The 20,783-nt window shown below is 45.4% G+C and overlaps 1 protein-coding gene across 3 annotated transcripts in view; it reads right to left on the reverse strand.

The window, feature by feature from the left end:
• Window positions 1–20,135, reverse strand: part of caln1 (calneuron 1) — a 42,640-nt gene extending 22,505 nt beyond the window's left edge. The window contains exons 1-4 of one of the 3 annotated variants that reach the window (XM_040186145.2): window positions 18,525–19,363; window positions 12,159–12,280; window positions 5,639–5,782; window positions 2,995–3,107 (exon numbers count right to left, since the gene is read on the reverse strand). In XM_040186145.2, coding sequence (XP_040042079.1) covers window positions 2,995–3,107; window positions 5,639–5,782; window positions 12,159–12,280; window positions 18,525–18,715 — 570 coding nt within the window. In that variant the 5' untranslated portion in view covers window positions 18,716–19,363. Of the gene's footprint in view, window positions 1–2,994; window positions 3,108–5,638; window positions 5,783–12,158; window positions 12,281–12,534; window positions 12,670–18,524; window positions 19,364–19,746 lie in introns of those variants that run through there. The other 2 variants (XM_040186156.2, XM_078081130.1) reach the window with 2 other exon arrangements.
• Between the last annotated feature and the right edge of the window lie 648 nt (window positions 20,136–20,783).

Consider the following 20,783-nt stretch of genomic DNA (forward strand, 5'->3'; position numbering starts at 1 on the left):
CCGCTCCAGATGAACTCTGTCAGCGTTGCGCCGTTGCTGCGCGATTGAGAGGATTCACGTTTACGGGAAAGGTTTGTTATTCAAACAGAACAGGATTTCTTTCTGGTTGCATCGGTCAGAAGTCTGCAGATGTTGGTGGATCAATTCAAAAGTTCTCAACCCTTAGTGTCAATTTGGCATCTTTGATGAATGCAAGCTGTTGTGAGGCTGAACGGAAAACCATCACTATCGGTTTAGAATCTTCTGATAGCTCCAGGACACTGTGGCCGACGGAGTTATTCCTTACAATGAGTTTAGCGGGTTTCCAAAGGTAAAATGAGATATACTGAAATAAAGATCAAGGAGATTTAAGCGATGCTAAATTGAATTTTCATTTCTTATTTAAACAAAGAAATGCAAACCATCTTAGTATCATTTTAATTTCTGGTAAAATACGGACTTTAATTGGGGTAACCTGATATTTTTGTGAAATACTGAAAGTAGAAGTTAAGCTGTTGATAGAGACTCTCAGCTGGATTATCATATAGCCACACGAATCCTAAACACCACGTCAGCAGCATTTAAATTCCAATGACGACAAAAAGTAATTTGCAAAAAATCCCATAAATGGTGCTGAAAAGAACAAAGTCAGAATGTCTTTTTTATGAACATGTGCAGTAATTCTTCACAGTCCAACTTCATCTTCATCTTTATCTTTCATCATTATAACATAATCCATTTACGCAGTGTAATTATGTTTGTCAATGCCTTTGAAGTCTGTTTGACACTGTACTCCCTGTCCAAAGACACATCATTGTTGTTCAGGCTGTTCCAGTTTCTTCTCACTGTTCTGAAGCCACTATGCAACAGAAAAACTCACACACCCCCTGACATTTTATCATCTGGTTGTATTGAGCAGTTGCCCTTTCACACGCCCAGCAGACCCCGATGATTATTAGCATTCATTTGGAGACCTTTGGGACCTGATATTAATGTAGAGTCTGATGTCTCCTCTCTGAAGCTCCTGTGCGTGTTTGGAAAAACAAACTACAAAAAACAACAGCTGCCTGCTGCTGGTAGAAACCGGGTTAATAGAAGCTGCTAAACTTAACCGTATAAATGTGAAAACAATGGACTCAAGCGCCTGTTTTGTTGTGCGCTCGCATCTCGATGTGGCCACGTGAGGAATGAAAGATAGCAGCTACGAAGAAATGTTACGTCTTCAGAGGCCCACTGTGATTTGGGATTAACCTCAAGGAAACCTTTAAGACTCAAAGCCTGCAAAGCCTCTACATCTCTCACAATGTTACATGTTTATGATATATTATGCACATTCTAGAGAAACAAGGGAAAGGGAAAGTTTCTCTTTTTAATCTGAGCATGCATGAATGAATTTGTTGATGGTGAGGACCGTGCAGTTTCTGTAATGAGTGGGACTTAATGAGCCAGCAGCATGAGTGGTCCTGGTTGATGGTTTATTCAGTGTTTGCTGAACTGTTGGGTGGGCCTTGAGCCGACGCCGTTATTATGTCTTCAAAACATTTAACCTTCATGTTTAACATGAACCTTCACCTTTCACCTTGTGAAGCAGATCGCTGAGGACAGGACAGCGTTGCCCTCCTACCACAACGTAAAGCCAAAATGCTGCATGAATTATACCATTCTAAAGCTGCGCGGTCTGAGTCACACACAACGCAAGCAGTTAATAAATTACTAAGCACAGCAACTGTAACACCTCAAACGACTTAATGAGGCATGTGGAGAAATAATCAGGATAAATCGATCTTTGAGTAGATTCCTTTCCCCTCTTAAAACACCACACATAGGGTGCAGAGTCCAGCTTCTATGCATTAAATAATCACAGTAGTGTGTTTTAGTAAGTGAAAACCACAAACCCCGACGTAGCAGACTCGCAAACACCGGCCCCTCTTAGAGGGAAAAATAAGACATTTTTTAAGCCAACTGCTCACCCGCGCAAGCCAAGGCTATTGCAGCAGCCAAATGGGGCTGGCAGCGCGTTCGCCCCCAGACTGCGCTCATACCTCCAAAACACGGGCGTCCTCGGGGTGTAAACCACACGCTCCTGCCCCCGAGAAAAGGCCCGGGTTCAGGCTGATGATTGCATGAAGCAGACGGGCTGGCCAAGTGCTGCCATCGGCGCCAAATGTCTGCTTCTTTCCTTTTCACCTGCTCCATTCGTCATCCATCCTCCTGTTAACGTGCCAAGCCCAGCCATATATATATATATATGACAACATAAACGCATTAATTAATCAAATCAATTAATGTGGCCTAGATTAACGCAACAAAATATTTTAACGTAGTTAAAGTTGACCGCAAAAACAAAACAGCCCCTAGCTGCAGTCAGTTACATCAAGATAAGCTTTTTGCATTTGAAGTAAAATAAAACAGAGGCGCGACATACTGGGGACTGTGCAGAGGAATTACTCCACGTGTCAAACAGAAGGAGGGTGAGTGGCAAACGGACCACTTAAAGCACTGCTAGGCTAAGCTAGCTGCTTTGCTACTTCCATCTCAACATCCACCCTGCGCGGCTCACAGTCTGCAGAGAAGCACCACTGTGTCCCTATAAGACCTGGTTTGAAAGCATCCTGGCTAAATGTGGGGAGATCGTTGGCACTTCAAACACCGCTGTTAAATGGTGGAGAGTTGAGAGCAAAGTGCACGAGGACAACAGGAAGAGTCGCTAGTTCACCATGTTTCACCAGGTGGAATTCTGCCTCCAAGATGATCACGTGTGTGTCAGACACATGCACAGGTAGACCCCTAGTGGTGCTCAAGCACCTGCCCTGTTGCCCTGTACGAGAAAAGTGGCCCTTCTTCTGCAGCAAAGCGGCTGCAGCATCAGACCAACAGCTGACAATGACTGCTCCAATCTTCCGGAGATCAACGTGCGCATGCGAACGTGTGCATCTGTTTCTTAATATTCAGTTTGATTCATGACTCATGAGCAAAGTCTACACAACAGATGTGTTTAGGAAAAGAAAGCTTTACCTGCCAGAAGATGGTATCTATCGTGCTGCCCAGGAAGCCTTCTCTCGTTTCCGAGGACAGGAGCTTCGGTCCAAGGATTGTCATGAACTCCTCGAAATCCACCTGTCCATCACCTGGCAAACAAGGGCAGACTATTATTCAATGATAACGTACTCCAGCTTTGTGTTAAATTAGTTTGCTGGTTGTAAATTATTGTTGAGACCAATCACATCCTTGACATCCCTAAATATTAAATCTATTAAAACTCATCTCGACAGCCTCCTTATTCCTTAAATAATCGGATCAAACGTTTCTCTATGAACTCAGGAACATTTTGAAGGTTGCGTAACGGAGAAACCTTTGTTATTTTCTTTGGTCTGGATCCTTTTTGCTTTTTTATCTTAGAAAGCCTCTTCCAGCCTAAGACCTTTTAGCTGGACAGGTGCCAGTTGTTTTTTGAGGCAAACTGGGTAATGAAGGAATAGCAATGAATTTTCCCTGGAATAAAGCGGCACGTAGACCTTACTAAAGCCTTTGGGGTTTGCTAAGAGCTTTTGATTTACTTAAGAAGAGCGATAAAACAATGAGCTCTGAGTAGCTCCATCAAGGATACGAAGCAGATCAAAGTTTACAGTTACTGTATCGCTGACAACATGGAGCTCCTGCTGCGCATCATTGATGCCAAACAGCACTGATCCGGGAGCCTGCTGGTAGTTATTGAAGGTGCTTCCAAAACAAAGCATCAGAACTCTGCAGACAGCACCCAAGTGAATCCAGGAATCTGTTTTTTTCATTTTTGTCTTCGGGTGGGAACCCCGGTGAGATTTATTTATTTTATTTATCTAGAACTCGAGAACTACAATCTTCAGGTTTAGAAATACATGGATGGAGGCACCAACAACTTTTGAATTAAACTGAAATACAAGAGTCTCAATCTGCAGTGGCGCTGCTCCGGCTCCGACTCGGGTCATGAAGGCATTGTGAGGCTGAATAACAATGACTGCACTTGTGTCCGGGACAGCAGGATGGATGGATGGCTGTGGCGATAAGGCCGGGTGAACAGGTTAGAGGATGAAGTACATGTATGTGCATGTACTGGGATCAGTAAAGTAAATTGTTTAAAGCTACACCAAATTATCTGAATTAAGGATTTAGTGGTGTTTGCAGATATCCCTCCGCTTACCGCTACTTTTACACAATAGTAGTAAAAGTGATGATGTTTAGGGTTTTGCACAGATTAATATATCAATATTTGTGTGAAATTGCTTAAAGACATAGCTAAAGGAATTCGAAATGTATTAATTAAATGACCAGCTACTTATTACATCTTATTGTGGGATAGTTGAAAAGGTGGCCATAGTTTGATGTATCTGCCATTTGCAACACCTCAACATAACATACGTTGCTGAGTCGGAGTGTGTTACAGTCAAAGCCACCTGTCACACAAGTGAGGAGAGAGAGACCTTCCGCCGAGCTTACTGAAGCCAGAATTCTTTTTTAAAAGTTTTAAAAAAGAGAATTTCTAGTGTAATTTCTATGTAAAAAAAAAGTGGCGCAGTGCTGCAATCTGGAACAAAGACGAGTGGTAACAGCTTCCGTGAAGGGCACGCAGAGCCCAGCGGCACGGACGGGCCTGACAGCAGGGTTGAGCTGAGTCAAGTCAGTCCGCAGGCCTCTCGCGTCAACTGTTGGTCTTAGCCGGTCTGATCACATCTGGCTTCATCATATGGGCGTATTGGCAAATTTACCAGCACAAAGCCCTTGAAAGGTAGCTGGTCAATGCTAATGTTCAATACTGCCTCAATGAAAATAAAATCAATATTTTGCAATGCCATGAATAAATGCTGACATGTCAACATGGTTCATTAAGTAGGAAGAGGTTGTCCCCGACTGCAACTCCAAACAGACCGAGTAAAGGAAGTGAATAAATAAATAAACAGCATTACACTTCAAAGTCTGAAGTGAGAGAAAAAAGCCGCCGTGACCTTCGTCGGGTCGGAGAGTGACCTTGGCTGCCTCCTCAAGATGCCGAGGCAACACACCAGCCCCGAGGCACACAAGCAGCTCCAGTCTGCCGTGCTGAGCTTTTATATTTAGCCTTGAACCCTTTTTAGTTATTTCTCTCTCCACGGTGACAATGAAAAGCACTTATCAAAGGCTGTGATTGCGGCGTGACAAATTTGAATATGTCCCAGGGATTTGCATATTGCATTTTTCTCTTTAGAGCGACATACAATTTTAGGAGTTTATCCTTCATGTCAGGGTTAACTAAGACTTCTTTGCTTGAAACCTTCTCTCAGCTGAGAGTGTTCTCCCCGAGGGGCAAGAGGTTAAGAAGATGTAAAAGGGAGGATGGTGCTGCAGAAAATCAACCTCTGCTGATTCAGATCTGACAGCAGGAACCATGTTGCACTGTGTGTGTTCTTTAAGGGCACTGGCTGGAAAACCTAAATGAAGACCCGCTTGTCCGCAAAAACTACCCCCCCCTCCCCATGTCATGTGTGCCTTCGTTTTATTTATCGTTAAGTTTTCAATTTGGGGCTTTTCTGCCCTTGAGATTGAAATATATTTATATATATATATATATATGATGCACACACACACATTACATTACATGTGGATGTGTGCATCTAAACAGGCATGGCTGCACTGGCATGCAACTCACCGTCCATGTCTAGTCTCTGCATGATGATGGCCAGCTCCACCTCACTGGGCATGTAGCCCAACGAGCGCATGGCCATGCCAAGCTCCTGTTTGGAAATGAACCCGTTTCCGTCACGATCCAGCACCTTGAACGCCTCACGGATCTCTGCGAAAACAAGAAAACCAACAGGAAATCCACTCAGCATCTATGAACAATGCAGCCCGAATTTTCAAGTTGCAAGATCACACTTATTGTTAGACACGTATTGCTTATATTTGTGTTTATAGGACTGTGTGTGTGTGTGTGTGTGTGTGTGTGTGTGTGTGTGTGTGTGTGTGTGTGTGTGTGTGTGTGTGTGTGTGTGTGTGTGTGTGTGTGTGTGTGTGTGCGTGCCAGACACAAGACACAATTTATTTTTGGGGGACTTTCGTATTCTAAGGCAGAGATGCAGGGATGCACAACTTTGAAATAAGCTCTCTCTCTCTCTCTCTGTTCTCGTTCTTCTCTGTTCTTCTTTCTACACATGATCAGGTAAGATATAAAGCAGGTATTCGTGGTTGGACGCCGTCCTCCAGAACATAAAAAGGCTGCACACTGGTGCACTTTTTGTCTGGTTCTGCCAAGTTGGCCATCTGGTGCTGGTAGTGAGGACCGGGGAAAGTTCTGAAGTGCTACTGAAAACCTGAATCAGGGTTGAACACGCTCTTGTGAAATAAAGGATTCTTTAAACCTCTCTCTCTCTCTCTCTCTCTCTCTCTCTCTCTCTCTCTCTGACCCGTTTTGTACTGCACCACCGCCTCAGATTAAAAAGATCAATTCCACACCATCGATTACTTTCCTCTACCTGCTGTCACGGCCGCTGTCAACTCTGCCCACTTTCAGGAACGTCACGTCGATCGGGACCGTTCGATGAGCTCCTTTGTTCTCTCTGTCTTTTGTTTTTACCGGTTGGTATTTAAGGAATTTATGGGGGGGCTGTGGGACCAGGGACATTGAGGAAACACTCCACTCACTAAAACCACTGATGCTGCTGTACGCTGAACCATTTCTGCTCCGTGCATCCACTGATAAAGAAAAATGAGTTATAAAAAACTCTACATATGTTCACAGTTGAGTCAGCAGCCGGCTCACTGGTCGGCAGAATGATTCGCCTCACCTTCGCCAGCATTCTTTAACAAATGAATATTTCATAACGAGCGCCAAGAGAGGGTGAGCGGCGCGGCAGGACGGAGAAAACAGACGCACATTGCCGGTTTTTGGAATAGAGGTGGAATGTCACTTCTCGGAGGAACACTGTGGCTGCATGACATGCATGAGCACACTGAATAGTTTGAGACTGGCGAGTGGAGTGGATGGTCTAACTGCAGCCTTCCCAGGGAGCCACAGAGGACTCAAACCGAATCTGCAAGATAATGCAATTCTTATCATATGCAAGACAAAACATGCAATGCATTCTATGACAGTTGAGCAGATTCTGGTGTAAGCACACAAAGACCAGAAACATAAAGAATCCATCTCAACTGAGTATGAACACGTTGGTATTGAGGGAACAGACTATGAGCAATCAATCATCTTGTTATCTGCAGCACTGCTGCCGATCGGCACCACTGGCAAATTATTCAGAACAACAAAACAGAACAGCAGCAGTATATGAATCACCTCATGCAAATGGAGAACGGAGCGCCTTCAGTTCATAATAAAAGGGTCACATTCAGCGACCTGCATCAAAGCAGGATCCCTAGATACAGCAGGTAGGCTACCAAGAAAATATAGCAAGTGACATTGTTTGTAACAATGCAATCCCTCGTTGGAAGAGGTAATGTTTCCAAAGATGCTGCAACGGGAAAGACTAACAAAACAAAGACATACAGAATGCATCCAGATTAATTACCAAAAGCAGCATCTCATGCATACATCTGTGACTCCGGTACTCGTTGTGTCCTCTCCCATTATGGAGAGTGTTGAACCAACCAACAAAATAGAGACTGGCTTTAAATGTCCAAATGACTCAGTCCATTTCATGCACGATGTGTCTGTTCATCAAGAGCAGTGACGCACAGGGGGAAATTGAGCACTCAATTTCACTCAATTTTTGACATTTAGAACAGAAATATTTCCACCAGAAGAAGAGACATGAGAAAAAAGTTGTTACAGTGAACTCCAACTTTTGAAGGTTCGGGATGCAGAAGTGGAAGAGTTATTTTTTAAATTTTGAAAAAGTCGTTCATAAAAAAAGTAGGCTACATCTTTAAATGCTTGTTAATATTAACATTCAGTGGGAAAGCATTCATGATATAACTGGGTGTTAGATAAAAACTATACAAACATGCAAGAGAAACACACAAATAAACACCCCTTTGAATAAAGGCTTTCATGCAAGAACACAGGTAGCTGCTCTGCTCTCTTATGTGAACCTAATTAAAATGTCATTTTCTCTTTTTGTGGGATCAATGTCAAAAATAATAGATTCATCAAATAATCAACAAATGATTTCAGCTCTAGGTTGATCCATAAATTAAGCACCGTATGAGAGAAACTCTGAATATTTTATCTCTAGGGGGCATTTACATTACATGTGTGAACATCTTTATTTGTTGATTTAGAAATGCTTGATCTCTGATTAACACCGTATCAAATCTAAAACCAAGTGCGTTCCATACTCGGAGGTGTCGCAGCGTCCCAGTTGGACTGAGGAGAGAGAAAACGCAGTCAGCACCCTGGACAGCTCCCAAAGTAACACTGAGCCTATTGGTGTGATCCTCCGTCAGCGTGCTGCATGCAGTCTGAATGTGAATCTTACAAGTCCGCCAGCACAAAACACTGCAGGCAGGACCTGCTGTTGATGTGGCCGTGCAGCTGGAAACAAGCTGCCCCGTGCTGGTGATGGTCAGCCTCCTCGTTCCCTCTCTCCCTCAGGGAGAGCTGAGCGCTGGTGGGCTGCGCTCATGAAAGGGCTCCCTGCAGGCTTACGGCTGTCTGCTCCGGCTCAGCGTGCTGACTGAAAGGAGACTCTTAAGTGGCAACAACGAAAGCATCTCTTTCACTGTGCTTTCAGTAAAACCTTTTTAATAACATAACATATTGCAGCATTTTACCGGAAAGCCTCCCATGTCTCCGGGACGTCCTCTGTGGATACAGAGGACAGCTCAGCGTGTGGTGGGCTGACTCCTGCAGTCTGCCTACTGGAGCTCTCACAATGCCCAGCAGGCTGCGTACAGGCTGCACAGTGTTCCCTTCTGGAAATTGCGCTGGACTAAAGTGCTCGGATAGCAGAATAATAAATAACCTGGGTAGGGTGTCGGCGAGCATGCGAGTGTTGGGCTCCGATATCTTGTCGTCATATCGTTTATGGTTTACACAAACAACAAGAGGTGAAAAGATGTGTTTACCTGAAGGGACACATGTGAACGAGGGTCACCGGCCTCACGTCTCTCTGTGCATCATTGGCTTGTACATTATGCAAAAAAGGGGCATTTGAATGTCTTCATCCAAGTTATTTACAGACGGGCCAATTTAGTAAAACCTCACCTGCCCTTAAATTGCTGTGGCTTATGAAACCTGGCAACAGCTTAGTTCCTTCTTTTGGGACAGACGTGCATATTGCATATTATGGGGAGTTTTCCCTACAGGAGTCTAAGAACAGAACAGAGAGCTCAGGGAGTGAAAAAATGATTGCACATTGCAGAAGAGGAGCGTTCTGCTGCATAAATCATAATGTAACATAAACTGTCTTCTTTAACATTAACTATTGAGTCGCTATAAATGATGTACACATCTTTGATAATTCAGTTTGATCTTTTGAAAACCAAATGCCAGTTTCTTCTTTCTTCATTAACTCTAACTGAAAGCAGTGAAACCAAAATGTTCAAATTTGAGTCTTTTTAGTACCTGTCATATATTATTATGCATTATTGACGCCAATCAACGCACTTGGTGACCACAGCGCTTCCTTTGTGCCGCCAGGGAACAGTGCATGTCTGGAACAGACTCACAAAGGGGCGTGGCGTCTACAATGCCACGAATAAATTACAGCCACTAAAAAAATTGAACTACTGAGGAAACGCTAGATTAAGTAACTGGCACTTTCAAAAGATCAAACAGAATAATCAAAGCCAGCTACTCAGTTTGGCAGGAAGAGTGTGTTCACAAATATTGACTGAAACATCAATGAACCATCTTTTTTAATTCTGTTTCAAAGAAGCGATTAGCAACCGTAAATGCTGCTTTAGAGATGGTACGAGCAACACGCAGCTCTCCTACGTGGCGCCGATGCAAGGGATTCGACAAAGAGCTAGAATTACAAAGGTGGCCCTTCTGCGCTCGGCAGTTGTCTGAATGGCTCTTAAGGCAAAAAGGAAAACAATCAAGGGCCAGTTGTTCTCTTCGCCCCCAAAGTCAATGGCAGCTCCTTCACAGAAACACACCAGCTGACTGATTCCACACCGTCAGTCGTGTGACAGCTCGCCCTGCTGCTGCAACACCTTTTAAACGTTTCTAGCCCAAAGGTTTTCAAACCAGTTCAAAGATCTGCGTGTGTGACGGGATACGTGACACAACAAGTGATGGAAGAAATGATTACTTTAATCTGACGAATGGGCCGTTTAGTGTCCACGCTTTGCTGATTGTTTACACTCCGCATCAGTTACAAGCAATCTGCTTGCACTGGATCTTTGGTACATTTTCTATGTGAAAATCTTCACTCGTTTAATCCGAGCACATTTATCCCCGAAGGATTTCCCAGAAGAATGTGGGTGGGTGACATTTTTTGCACTCGGGTCTGATTCATGACACTGAGGAAAAGGAGTTGCGATATTTCACGGGCGCCTTGACGACAAGCGCTTCAGTCGCCGTTAACGAGGAGTAAGTCGCTAATTTCTTCCACTCAGACGGAGGCTCAACCTCTGCTGACCTTCTAGCTGCGAGTCCACTGTCACGCCACCAACGCTCATCTAACATCTAAAATATCACAGTAATTAGTTCAGCTTCACCGGGTTCAGTTGACCCCACGAGGGTCCTCGAACCACAAGCTGTTTCTTTCTGTCCAAGCGTTGGGCTCCGATGGGGAATGAGGAACTCACTGGCAACCACGGGGGCAGGACCCAAAAGCAGACTCGGGCAAATGTACTCGGGTGAAGAACATATGATTTTACCGAATAGGGTTTCGGTCTTTGGGTAATCAGTCACACAGGCAACGGTGTCCTAATCAGCAGGCTAAATCTCACAGGGACACAGAAATTGGTCGAGACTCGGCGAAAAACACACCAGGAATTGCTAGTAAGAGACAAACTGGCACAGAAAAAGCAATTGGCACAGGGACAAACAACGAGACCCGGGTAGAAACAATCAGGGAGGAACTTGTAATCACACAGTGAGAGGGAGGGGCCTGAAACGAGAGACCAGGCGAGTCACAGAAAACACAGACAACCAGAAAGGTGAAAACTAACTACATAGAAGGACTGGAGGTGACAATATCTCCACTGAGGATCTGGCTGTTATCGGGCACTTTGGAGACAATTTTCCAGTCGTTGGCTTGATGTCACATCAATGGATAAATATTTCAGAGGTCCAGTGGAGTCTGGTGTGTTTGTTCGCTTGCTGCCGATGAGGCTGCCACTGCTGCAGACTGCAATTTATCAGATTTTGGGTTCCACGGGCCCAGGTGATTACTCTGAGACAGGCTCGAAAACCAAAGGGTTCATAAAACACGGCCTCAGCGGCGGCACAGATTGTCAGGTTGTGAGACAGAAGCCAGCGGACCGCGAATGCTCCCAATGAGACAAACTGCGTGCAGAGAAATGCATTAGCGTGCTTTGTTGGCCCAGATAAGGTTTTTGTAGCACCGCGTTGTCTCCACAAAGAGCTATCAGCTGTAACAACCCAGTGGCGCGACTAGGATCAGCACCTGTCCCTTCGAGACAGAAGCGCTGGTTTCGTTAGGCCCTCTGGTTCCGTTAGGCCCTCTGGTTCCGTTAGGCCCTCTGGTTCCGTTAGGCCCGCTGGTTCCGTTAGGCCCGCTGGTTCCGTTAGGCCCTCTGGTTCCGTTAGGCCCTCTGGTTCCGTTAGGCCCGCTGGTAGGCCGCAGCATTTGTGAATGTGATTTGCATCTGTTTAGGAAACCGCCAGCGAAGCTCAGTGCGGGTTTGGGATTCGTCAGGCTTGTTTCCTAAAATGGTACACAAAGTGGCTCCCACAGTTCGACCGTGTGATCTGACTTAATATAAAATGAAGGGCTGTCCCTGTTAACACGTAATGATAATGAGTAAACAATCAAGAGCCTCTTTAACCACGTATCAGAAATCTGATATTTGGACAGTCCCCGTTTGGATTTGACCTTTTACTGAAACGCTTCTCCTTCATCTTGAAATTCATCAAGTCTGTTTTTCCAGGTTAAATTAACGACATATAATAGATGTTTGAATGTCATCCACTCGTCTTCATTTGACATTAGAAATTGCCAATAGACGGGGTTGGACGGCAGAAGCGGAATCCCTTTAAACGGACATCAGGCATTAGCGGCACAGCGGCCGGACAGTTTACTCACCGTCCAGCTCCTCCACGGTGATGCTGGCCAGCACCTCGCTGTCGCTGTCCGACAGCGAGCGGCTCAGGTAGTTCCCCTTGTAGAGCAGGCCTGCCGTCACGTGGTGGAACGGCATCTTCTCCCTGAGGGGCAACAGAAGGAAACATTTACTTTGAGGAAAGGGAAGGACAGGTTTTTTTTTTTTTTTAGAGGATCCGATCACAGAACATCAATTCGAGGCTCTGCACTTTACACATGCTTCTAAAAGCGGCTTATCGGCAAGGCCAATCTCCTGGTTGCAATCTAGTTATATGAGAAAATGATTCCACTTCTCACATTTATTCCCTCAATAAACAATGTAAATATGAATTTATGGTGTTTTTCTGGGTGGGCTTACTGTGATCGATAAGTTGCTGCTGCTACAAGACATAGCGTATCTTCCTCTCCTCTTTATTCCAATTATGGTGACTTCTGATCCTCGGTAGAAAAAAACGAAATCAGCAAACTCAGCGCTTCATTACTGCAGTCCACAAACAATTGGGTAACTACTTCCACATCTAATAGGCAGACTATGGTTCCCCTAAACATGGCCTGCTTAATGGAGTTAAAGTATGAGGCTTTTTAGGCGTTGGTAATGCGTCAAAGGCAAACGGACTCCGCGAGATAGCACATTTCCCAGGAGACATAACGGACGGTGCATTTTCGTTGTAAGTGAATGTCATTTAGACTGACATAAAAATATAAACCCACGATCAACAACAGGGAGCCAGTTTTTCCATTTGCAAAAAGCAAAGTGAAGTCCGAGGGGAACAGCATGATCGAGGCAGAGCTCATTCGCTAAATGGTAAGTGGCACAGTGAGGGAATATATATTGTATAACTGGGGGTAAATGTGGCAAATGTGGGAGCGTGCACGAGAGCTCACGCAACTGTGTGTACCGCATGCGTAAATGTGACAAAAGCAATTCAATAACTCGCCCAGGGGCACGGGGGGGACAAGAGCACACAGAGCACAGAGATTTGGGGGCCTGCTTCCTTCCCTTTAATTGGATTTGGTCTCGATGTGCAGATGCTTCCGAAGCAGAGCGAGGGGTTAAAAAACGAGCAGGGACTGAACCGCTTCTGTGGCTTTTCGGCACGTTTGTCTCCGCTATCGTTGATCTCAGCACCATATTTCAGCAGAGTCAAGTCAGCCTCACAATCACAAGAGCTTAGATAAGACAAACATCTGAAGTGAAACTAGAGGACGAGCTGGATGTGCAGCAGCATCCGCAGAGTAAACTGAAGGTTCAGTGTGTCGCTGTACAAAAGAGCAAATAGTGCACTTTAAAATAAGATACACCTTGATTAGAGATTATCATTATTATATTATTGTGTTATTATATAAAGTATTATAATATGCAGTAGGGAAGATAAAAACACGATAAAGAACGAGAAAACAAAACAAGAATGTTCATTCTATCTTCCTCCTACTCACCTCTTTTCAAATCAATGACATAGCACACATATGAATCGTCTCCACACTTCACAATCTGTGAACTCCAACTAACAGAAGGGTTTTAAGTGTTGACTAATGGCGTATTAAATGTACTCGTGCTTCATCGGTAAGAGGCCCTTTCTGAGTTTACAGTTCAGCTCTTACATTTCTTACACTTATCTTAAGCTACAAGAGGTTACAATTATTTTGCAAACCTTTTATCGGATTTTCTACACATTTGATGATTCTAAATCGGGTTCCCACCGGCCGTGGCTGAAACCTTACCCTGCTTAATGATCCTTTACACTAAATGGGGCCATAATTTACTAAATGAACATCATGCTGTATTGAAGAAGACTTAATAGTAGCCAATGAGACCATACAGTCATGTTCACAATGTTTATTGAGGTATTAAATCAGGCGAGAAGTAGGGTCATTTTGGTGCAATAAGACTTATTTTTTAAACGAACCTGAGCAATGCGAATGTCAACTCTGTTCTGTTAATAATTGATCTAATATATTTCATTTTTTTGTTTTTGCATCCGTCAGCTACTGTTAAGCAGTTTGTCCAGCATCTACAGTATAAATGCTTGCGTTTCACTTTTTGGAGCGGCCAGCCATCAGATTCCTCACAGATTGAAAACTGGCCCGTGCACCTTTCCTGTTTGTCGGTTTGATAAGCATCAAGAGGTTGCGCAGGGAGAGGTGAGGGGGTTGACGATGGAGGGGAGGTATCTCGCGGCCAGACGGCTCCACCCGTTGAGCCTTATATGGACTCGCTGCCTAACGAGCAGAAGGTGGGGACAGTTTAGTGGTTGAGGAGAGCATAAAAAGGGAGAGAAAACAGAGAAGACCAAGTGAGACGTGGTTTCGGAAAGTAGAGTAAAGAAGAAGTGTAAGATGTAACTGGATTAACCTGGACTGGCTGACCACCGGCTACCCGAACAGCTGTTCGCCACCGCCGCCGCTCGCTGGCCAACTTGCTCGTTAACTGGCCGGCGAGTTAGCTAGTTAGCGTGTTAGCTGGTTTCTGTTTGAACCGGTGTACCGCCCGGCCCTACTGTCAATTATCCTGAATAAACTGTGTTCAAGTGTAGCCAGGGGCCGGCTTGTGCTCTTGAACGGCGACATGGAAACCCACAGCCGTGGGCCACAACGCCTTAAGCCTTCGCTCACAACCAGCCGCCTCGCACGTATTCTAATGATTTCTCATTTCCTAATTCATCAATTATTCAGCCCTCTCAGCTGTCATTATGAATATTACCCTCATCGCTCTTGTTCGTTCGTTCCATATTACTGTTTCCAGCTGTCAGCCTCCACTCAGATGAACATTATCGTAGCTTTTGCTTTGCTGCGCCAACGAGACGGAGTGATGATGGGCGTGAATCTACCTCGCAGAGGACAGAATTGAAATGTATTCCTCAGGAGCACCGCGGTGCATACAGTAATATCTCAAGCGTGGGAAGGGAAAACCTCATGGGGCTAAATTAGAAGCAGTATTGTCATGCCCGCTAAAACCTTTGCCCTTTCGTCTGGCAATGGCACAAGGCAGCAGTGAGTTTTAAGCGCTTTCTTCTCCATGTCTGTGCTGGGAGGACGAGGGGAGGCTGCGGTTTCCCTTGTGAGTTTTCTCACGTCGTGCATTCTTAAGTAATCAGCTAAAAGTCTGCGAGCAGAGGATGGACATGCTTGACGTGTTGCTTTCGACAAGGAAAGGGAAAATGTTCAATGACACAGACTCGGGTTAGAGGTGCTGTCGGATAGTTTGGAGGAGGTGCAAAAGCATTTCCTGCACTTTAGTAATGCATGAAAGAAATAACTGAATTAGTTGAATCATTTGTAAATAAAGCATTTGAGCGTGTGTCTCAACAGCAGTAAGTTGTAAATGAACCTTATGATACTATCGTTTTACCATCTGTTGTTCCCAAGGTCCACATTAACAGTCATGTTACTATAAATTGATATATATATATATATATATATATCAATATATATATATATATATATATATATATATATATATATATATATATATATATATATATATATATATATATATATATATATATACAGCAGTCCCTTCTCTGTTGTTTATCCTCATTTGTCTACAGATGTTTTTTCTGTTATCGTGTAATTACATTGGCGGTAATTCACATTCTTTGTCATGCACAGTTCTCCAATAAATGTGATTCTGATTTTCAAGATCTCAAGAAGACATATTCATCAAGAGTCACCGGCATCTATTGAATGGTAGCCAGTCGGTAAAATAAACTATTACTGCCTCATGCAGTCCTTATATAGGACTTTCCAGGGCTGTTAGACCCAACTGAACCCAATTACAGCAGACACATTAATAAAAAAATACCTCCACTATAGTTGTACGCATGCCTTCCCACGGAGCACACTGTGGATAAGATAACAACACCACTAATGAAAACCCTTTGACCTTGGAGGAAAAAGGCGGTAAGCCGCAATTACGCTGTTGCCATTAAATGCTGCATGTCCTCAAAGCGCTGGCGGGCGGCTAGACAAACATATTTCCCGCTGTGTCCAGCAATGAGGCATCGCAGATTAGTGTCGTTAACGGGCAGCTCTGGCCTTTTTCAACCAATTTGTCCATGTTTCTCTGAGTACATGACGATAAAGGGACAACTATTTCAGGAATTGGTCCTGTATTGGACGAAGGTTCTGCAGACGGCAGCTGATCAAAGGTCGCGGCGTAAACTTGTACGGGCCGAAATTGGCACCATAAGTAAGAGTATTTGTTTGAGGCATCGGAGAGCACAGGAGTCTGTCTCAAGGAGATGTCTTGCAATGTGGATAAAGGTTTTTGAATTTGATTTACTTGAATACGGATGAAGAGTTCCAAGAAACTGAAGAGCAGATGAGGAGAGAAAGAGAGGCAACGGGCAGCAGAGGCACATCCAGCACGCAGGAATATTCCTGTCATCTTTTTGTTGAAGCCCTGAGAAGTTTTACAGGAATTCAAATAACTAATTGCTGCAACATTACCCGCATGGGGCAAACGTGACATGATGGGGCATTTATAAAACTTTTCTTGGTTCAGAATTGTTGATTTTCAACGTATCCAGGGGTTTGTCCTTTTGAATAAAATTCAGCTTTGATCACTAAAGGGTTTTGTCCAACTAGATACAGTGTAGCCTGCCAGACTTTTTGATATCGTCTCTGTATTAATACTTTTTAAATCTCTTTCTCTCTCATCAATCCACAACCACACCGGATTAGTTCCCCACCAGTTCTGACTCTCGGCTATTGAAGAGTACACAACCTGCTGAAAGAGAGCACAGCTTTATTTAAAGCCCCCCGCATGACAAAGACGCCAGATGGCAATTACTCAGACCAACAGCACAGCGGCCGGTACTGAGGGGCACACAAGCAGGACGCTGTGTACCGCTGTGGACGCACATGAGGAAAGAGACCGAACGCACTCCTGACTCGCATACGATGCAGTTATCTGCAGGTCTCCTAACGTCACGCAAAAACAGAAAACTCCAGGAGGTTGCATTGGAAACTGGAGGCGGGTGACTTTTTTTTTTTGTGGAAATAAATGAGGGGATATTTCCATTGACAAAAGTCATCAGTGACATTTTTTCTCCTGATGAAGAAATACCTTCCAGTTCAACGTGATCTCCAAAACCTGTTCGTAAAAATGTATACGAAAATCTTGAACATACAAATTCGTAACACACGAACTGGCGGTGGTTAACCACGCCCCTTGAGGGAACAACATGGCGGACCATGTTGGATTCTTGAGTGAACGTCTCTCCGCCATGTTGGATTTTTTGAGGGGGTTAGGGTTAGTATTCTATTCTTACAAGTTAACATTGATTTCTCGTTAAAAATACAATCATAACACGTTTATTTTACATCGTTAGACTTCACAAAGTGTGTTTACGGGGTGCAGGTCCCCGTTCACTTTGAATAGGGTGACGTCATCAGTTGCAGGCCGTATTTATTTAGTATGTATCACTACGAATTTGTATGTTCAAGATTTTCGTATACATCTTTACGAACAGGTTTTGGAGATCAGGCTGTCCAGTTCTGATATCACTAATGCTATCGCAGCAGCTACGCTGGTCCCTGGGAGCCGCCATTATTTATAAAAAGAACAGTCACCTCAACACGCAGCGTCTCACACACCAAAATCGCAGAACACGGACAACGACGCACACAGAAAAGATGGATTCTCCAGGGATCTCTGATCACGTGATTCTCAAGTTGGTTTGAGGTTATTGCAGGAAAACACTGAGCAGTAACACTAACTTAAACCACATTGAATCTCAGGACACCTTTTTGCCAAATCCTATACAAACACAGGTTGGGGGTGAGCACACCATTAGGAGAATAAGTAAAAAAAAGTTTTCACTTAATGGCAGAAATGCAGAAGCAAATTCCCATTGTGGTTTTCCCACTCATCCCCTTTTCCATCACTGCGAGAGAATGAACCCACTAAAAACCACAACAAAGCAGATGGATTAATTACCAACTGGTCTTTCGACCGTATCTGTTATCATATCGTGTTACACAAAATGAGTGTAACACAAAGCTGAGGTATTAAAAAGAAACAAATGTCCCTGCAATGATGATAATAATAAGGTGAAAAATGTCAGTACGGCTTATTAATAAATGACAGCAGTATAATCTAATTACTTCCAAGTGCTGTGGACTGTGTGCAGCTGAGGCTCACTGGCTTCAATATGCAGCCGAGTGGGTGCAACGACATCTCATCAAGCCATCGTGAAACTCTCTCCAAAACTGAGAAGAAGAAAAAGAAGAAGACGGGGGCGTCCCACAGAAGTGCCACCTCTCTAAAAAAAAAAAAAAAGACCAGCTGTCGCCTGGAGCAACAGCCTCTTTCTCTCTGTCCTCCCCCCCGCAGCTCATTCTTACCCACAGTGGTGAGTGTACGCAGCAGGATCCTGCAGAACTAAAGGCTCCGTCGCCGGACTCTCCATCGCGTCCTCCGTCCCGTCCCTCAGGTACGGGTTGCCTGGCAGGTCTCCGTTAACCTCCGAGTGTGTCCCCGGCGACGGCAGGGGGGCCACCGTCCGAGGATCGGGCTCTGTGACCTCCTCCTCCATCAGGCTCTCAGATGCCGCGACGCCTCCGGTGGCACGCTGTCTGTCCACGAACGGCCGAGTCCGACTGCCTCCGCGGTTTGGGTTCGTCCCAAAGCGGCGGCATCGGTTCCCAGAAAACCCGTTGTTAATATTTCAGCACCGAGAGCAGCAGGTACAGCGGCTCTTCTCATGCCCCCCCCCCCCCCCCCCCTCCCTCCCTCCCTCTCTCTCTCTCTCTCTCTCTCTCTCTCTCTCTCGCGCGCGCTTTGCTCCCTCACTCTCTTGCCAGTGCAATCATCGCTCCACATGGGGACACAGTGCGGCTCATTAGCGGGTCCCAATGACAGACTGCAGCATGCGCGCACAGCACACAGAAAGAGAAGGGGGGACTGAGAAAAGGGAGAGACGGGGTGTTGACGGACACATTAGGATTGGCAGGGAGAGAAAGAGATAGGGACAAAGTACGAGGACAGGAATGACAAATGGTGGAAAGAAATGGGGAGGCTGCAGGTGACGCAGCTTTCGACAGTGACGGCGCGTCACATCGCTCAGAGAAGCGACGCGTCTCCGGGAGAACGCGCGCACAGAACGCGCCAACAGCGCGCGCCACTGTGCGGCGCGAGCGTTGCGAAGCGAGAGGACGGGGGGCCAAACTCTCGGCGCGGGGGGTCTAAGAGCCCGGCTGGACCCTTTCAAGGGCCACACTTCAACCACGGAACCCAGGAGCACATGCGCGCGCACACAAACACGATCCCCGTGAGCTGCTCGTCAAAGTCACCCGATAAAGAGACAAAGTTAATAGTTGTCGTACCGGAGATACACAATACACACTACTATTCATCTGACAACAAACACACGTCATGAAACACTGCTGCGGTCCTTCAGGAATCTCGTTCGGCCAAAAGGAAAATAGTATCCAAGGCTTTTACACCTCATACATGGGGAGATGAATAAAAAAACATTAACAGGTTGGCATAATCAGCCCATTCATTTCTTCATTTCCCCTGGAGGGCGTCGTGTTGCCCCCCCCCCCCCCCCCCCCCCCTACATACCTCGCAGGGTGTCTGAAGGTGATCAATGAAATCCGTTGATCGACGCGAGCAGCTGAGGGGCTGCAGGTCCTCGTCGGTCGATTCCGGGTCGCTCGACGTGTGATTGGTGAATTATTCCTTTATTTTGGAAAACGCAGAGCACATGTCGGCTTCCATGGTGAACACAAGTAAAGGCTTTTCTTTGTGCCAGCAGCTGCTCACCGCGCGCGCTCAACGGAGTTGCACTTTTCGCCGAACTCTCATCTCATTCTTTTTATTTTTTTTATTTCTTTATTTTGTATCTCCAGTTGTAATCACGATGAGGGAAGTGCAGTCATTAAAGAAGAAAGGATACAATCCATGTAGAGGAGATCCGCGGCGCGTCGTTGTGATTGATGAGGGCAGAAGAGTGTCACGGTTACTGATACCGGAGTACGGGAGAACCCAAATGCACGACTCGTACACGATGGACAAGACAGGAGGGTTTTAATCAAGGTTCAGGCAGGGTCAAAACCGGGAGATCCGTCAGGAGGCAAACAAGTCCAGAGGGGCAGGCAGGTAATCCGTAGACGAGGACAGGCAGGGTCAGAACCAGGAGGGCACACAGACAGGCAGACAAATCCAAAACGGGGCAGGCAGGTAAATCGGGGTCGAGGAACAGACGAGGTCGGAATCGAGAAAAACAGGATGGCTTCGGGAAACGCTGGAAAACTTGGTAGAACACACAAGACAATCTGGCAGTGAGCAACAGAATGTGACTGACTTAAATAGTGAGTGACTGACGAGGGAAGGCACCACAGGTGAGGGTGAGGAGAACCAGGTGCAGGAAATCAGGTGACGAGGTGGGAGGATCTGAAATGACAGGAGAGTTAGTGAACATGCAGTGGAGATGAATAGACTATGATGTGAACACCCAGTGAAGATGAAAAATAAACTATGATGTGGACGTATGTGTGACAGAACTCCCCCCTCTAGGGACGGCTCTCGACGTCCCACTGGGCTGGTCCGGGTGTGCTCTGTGGAAGTCCCTGATCAGGGAAGGGTCTAGTATGTGGCGT

This window comes from Gasterosteus aculeatus, chromosome 1 (assembly GCF_964276395.1).
Source record: "Gasterosteus aculeatus chromosome 1, fGasAcu3.hap1.1, whole genome shotgun sequence".
Taxonomy (NCBI): domain Eukaryota; kingdom Metazoa; phylum Chordata; class Actinopteri; order Perciformes; family Gasterosteidae; genus Gasterosteus; species Gasterosteus aculeatus.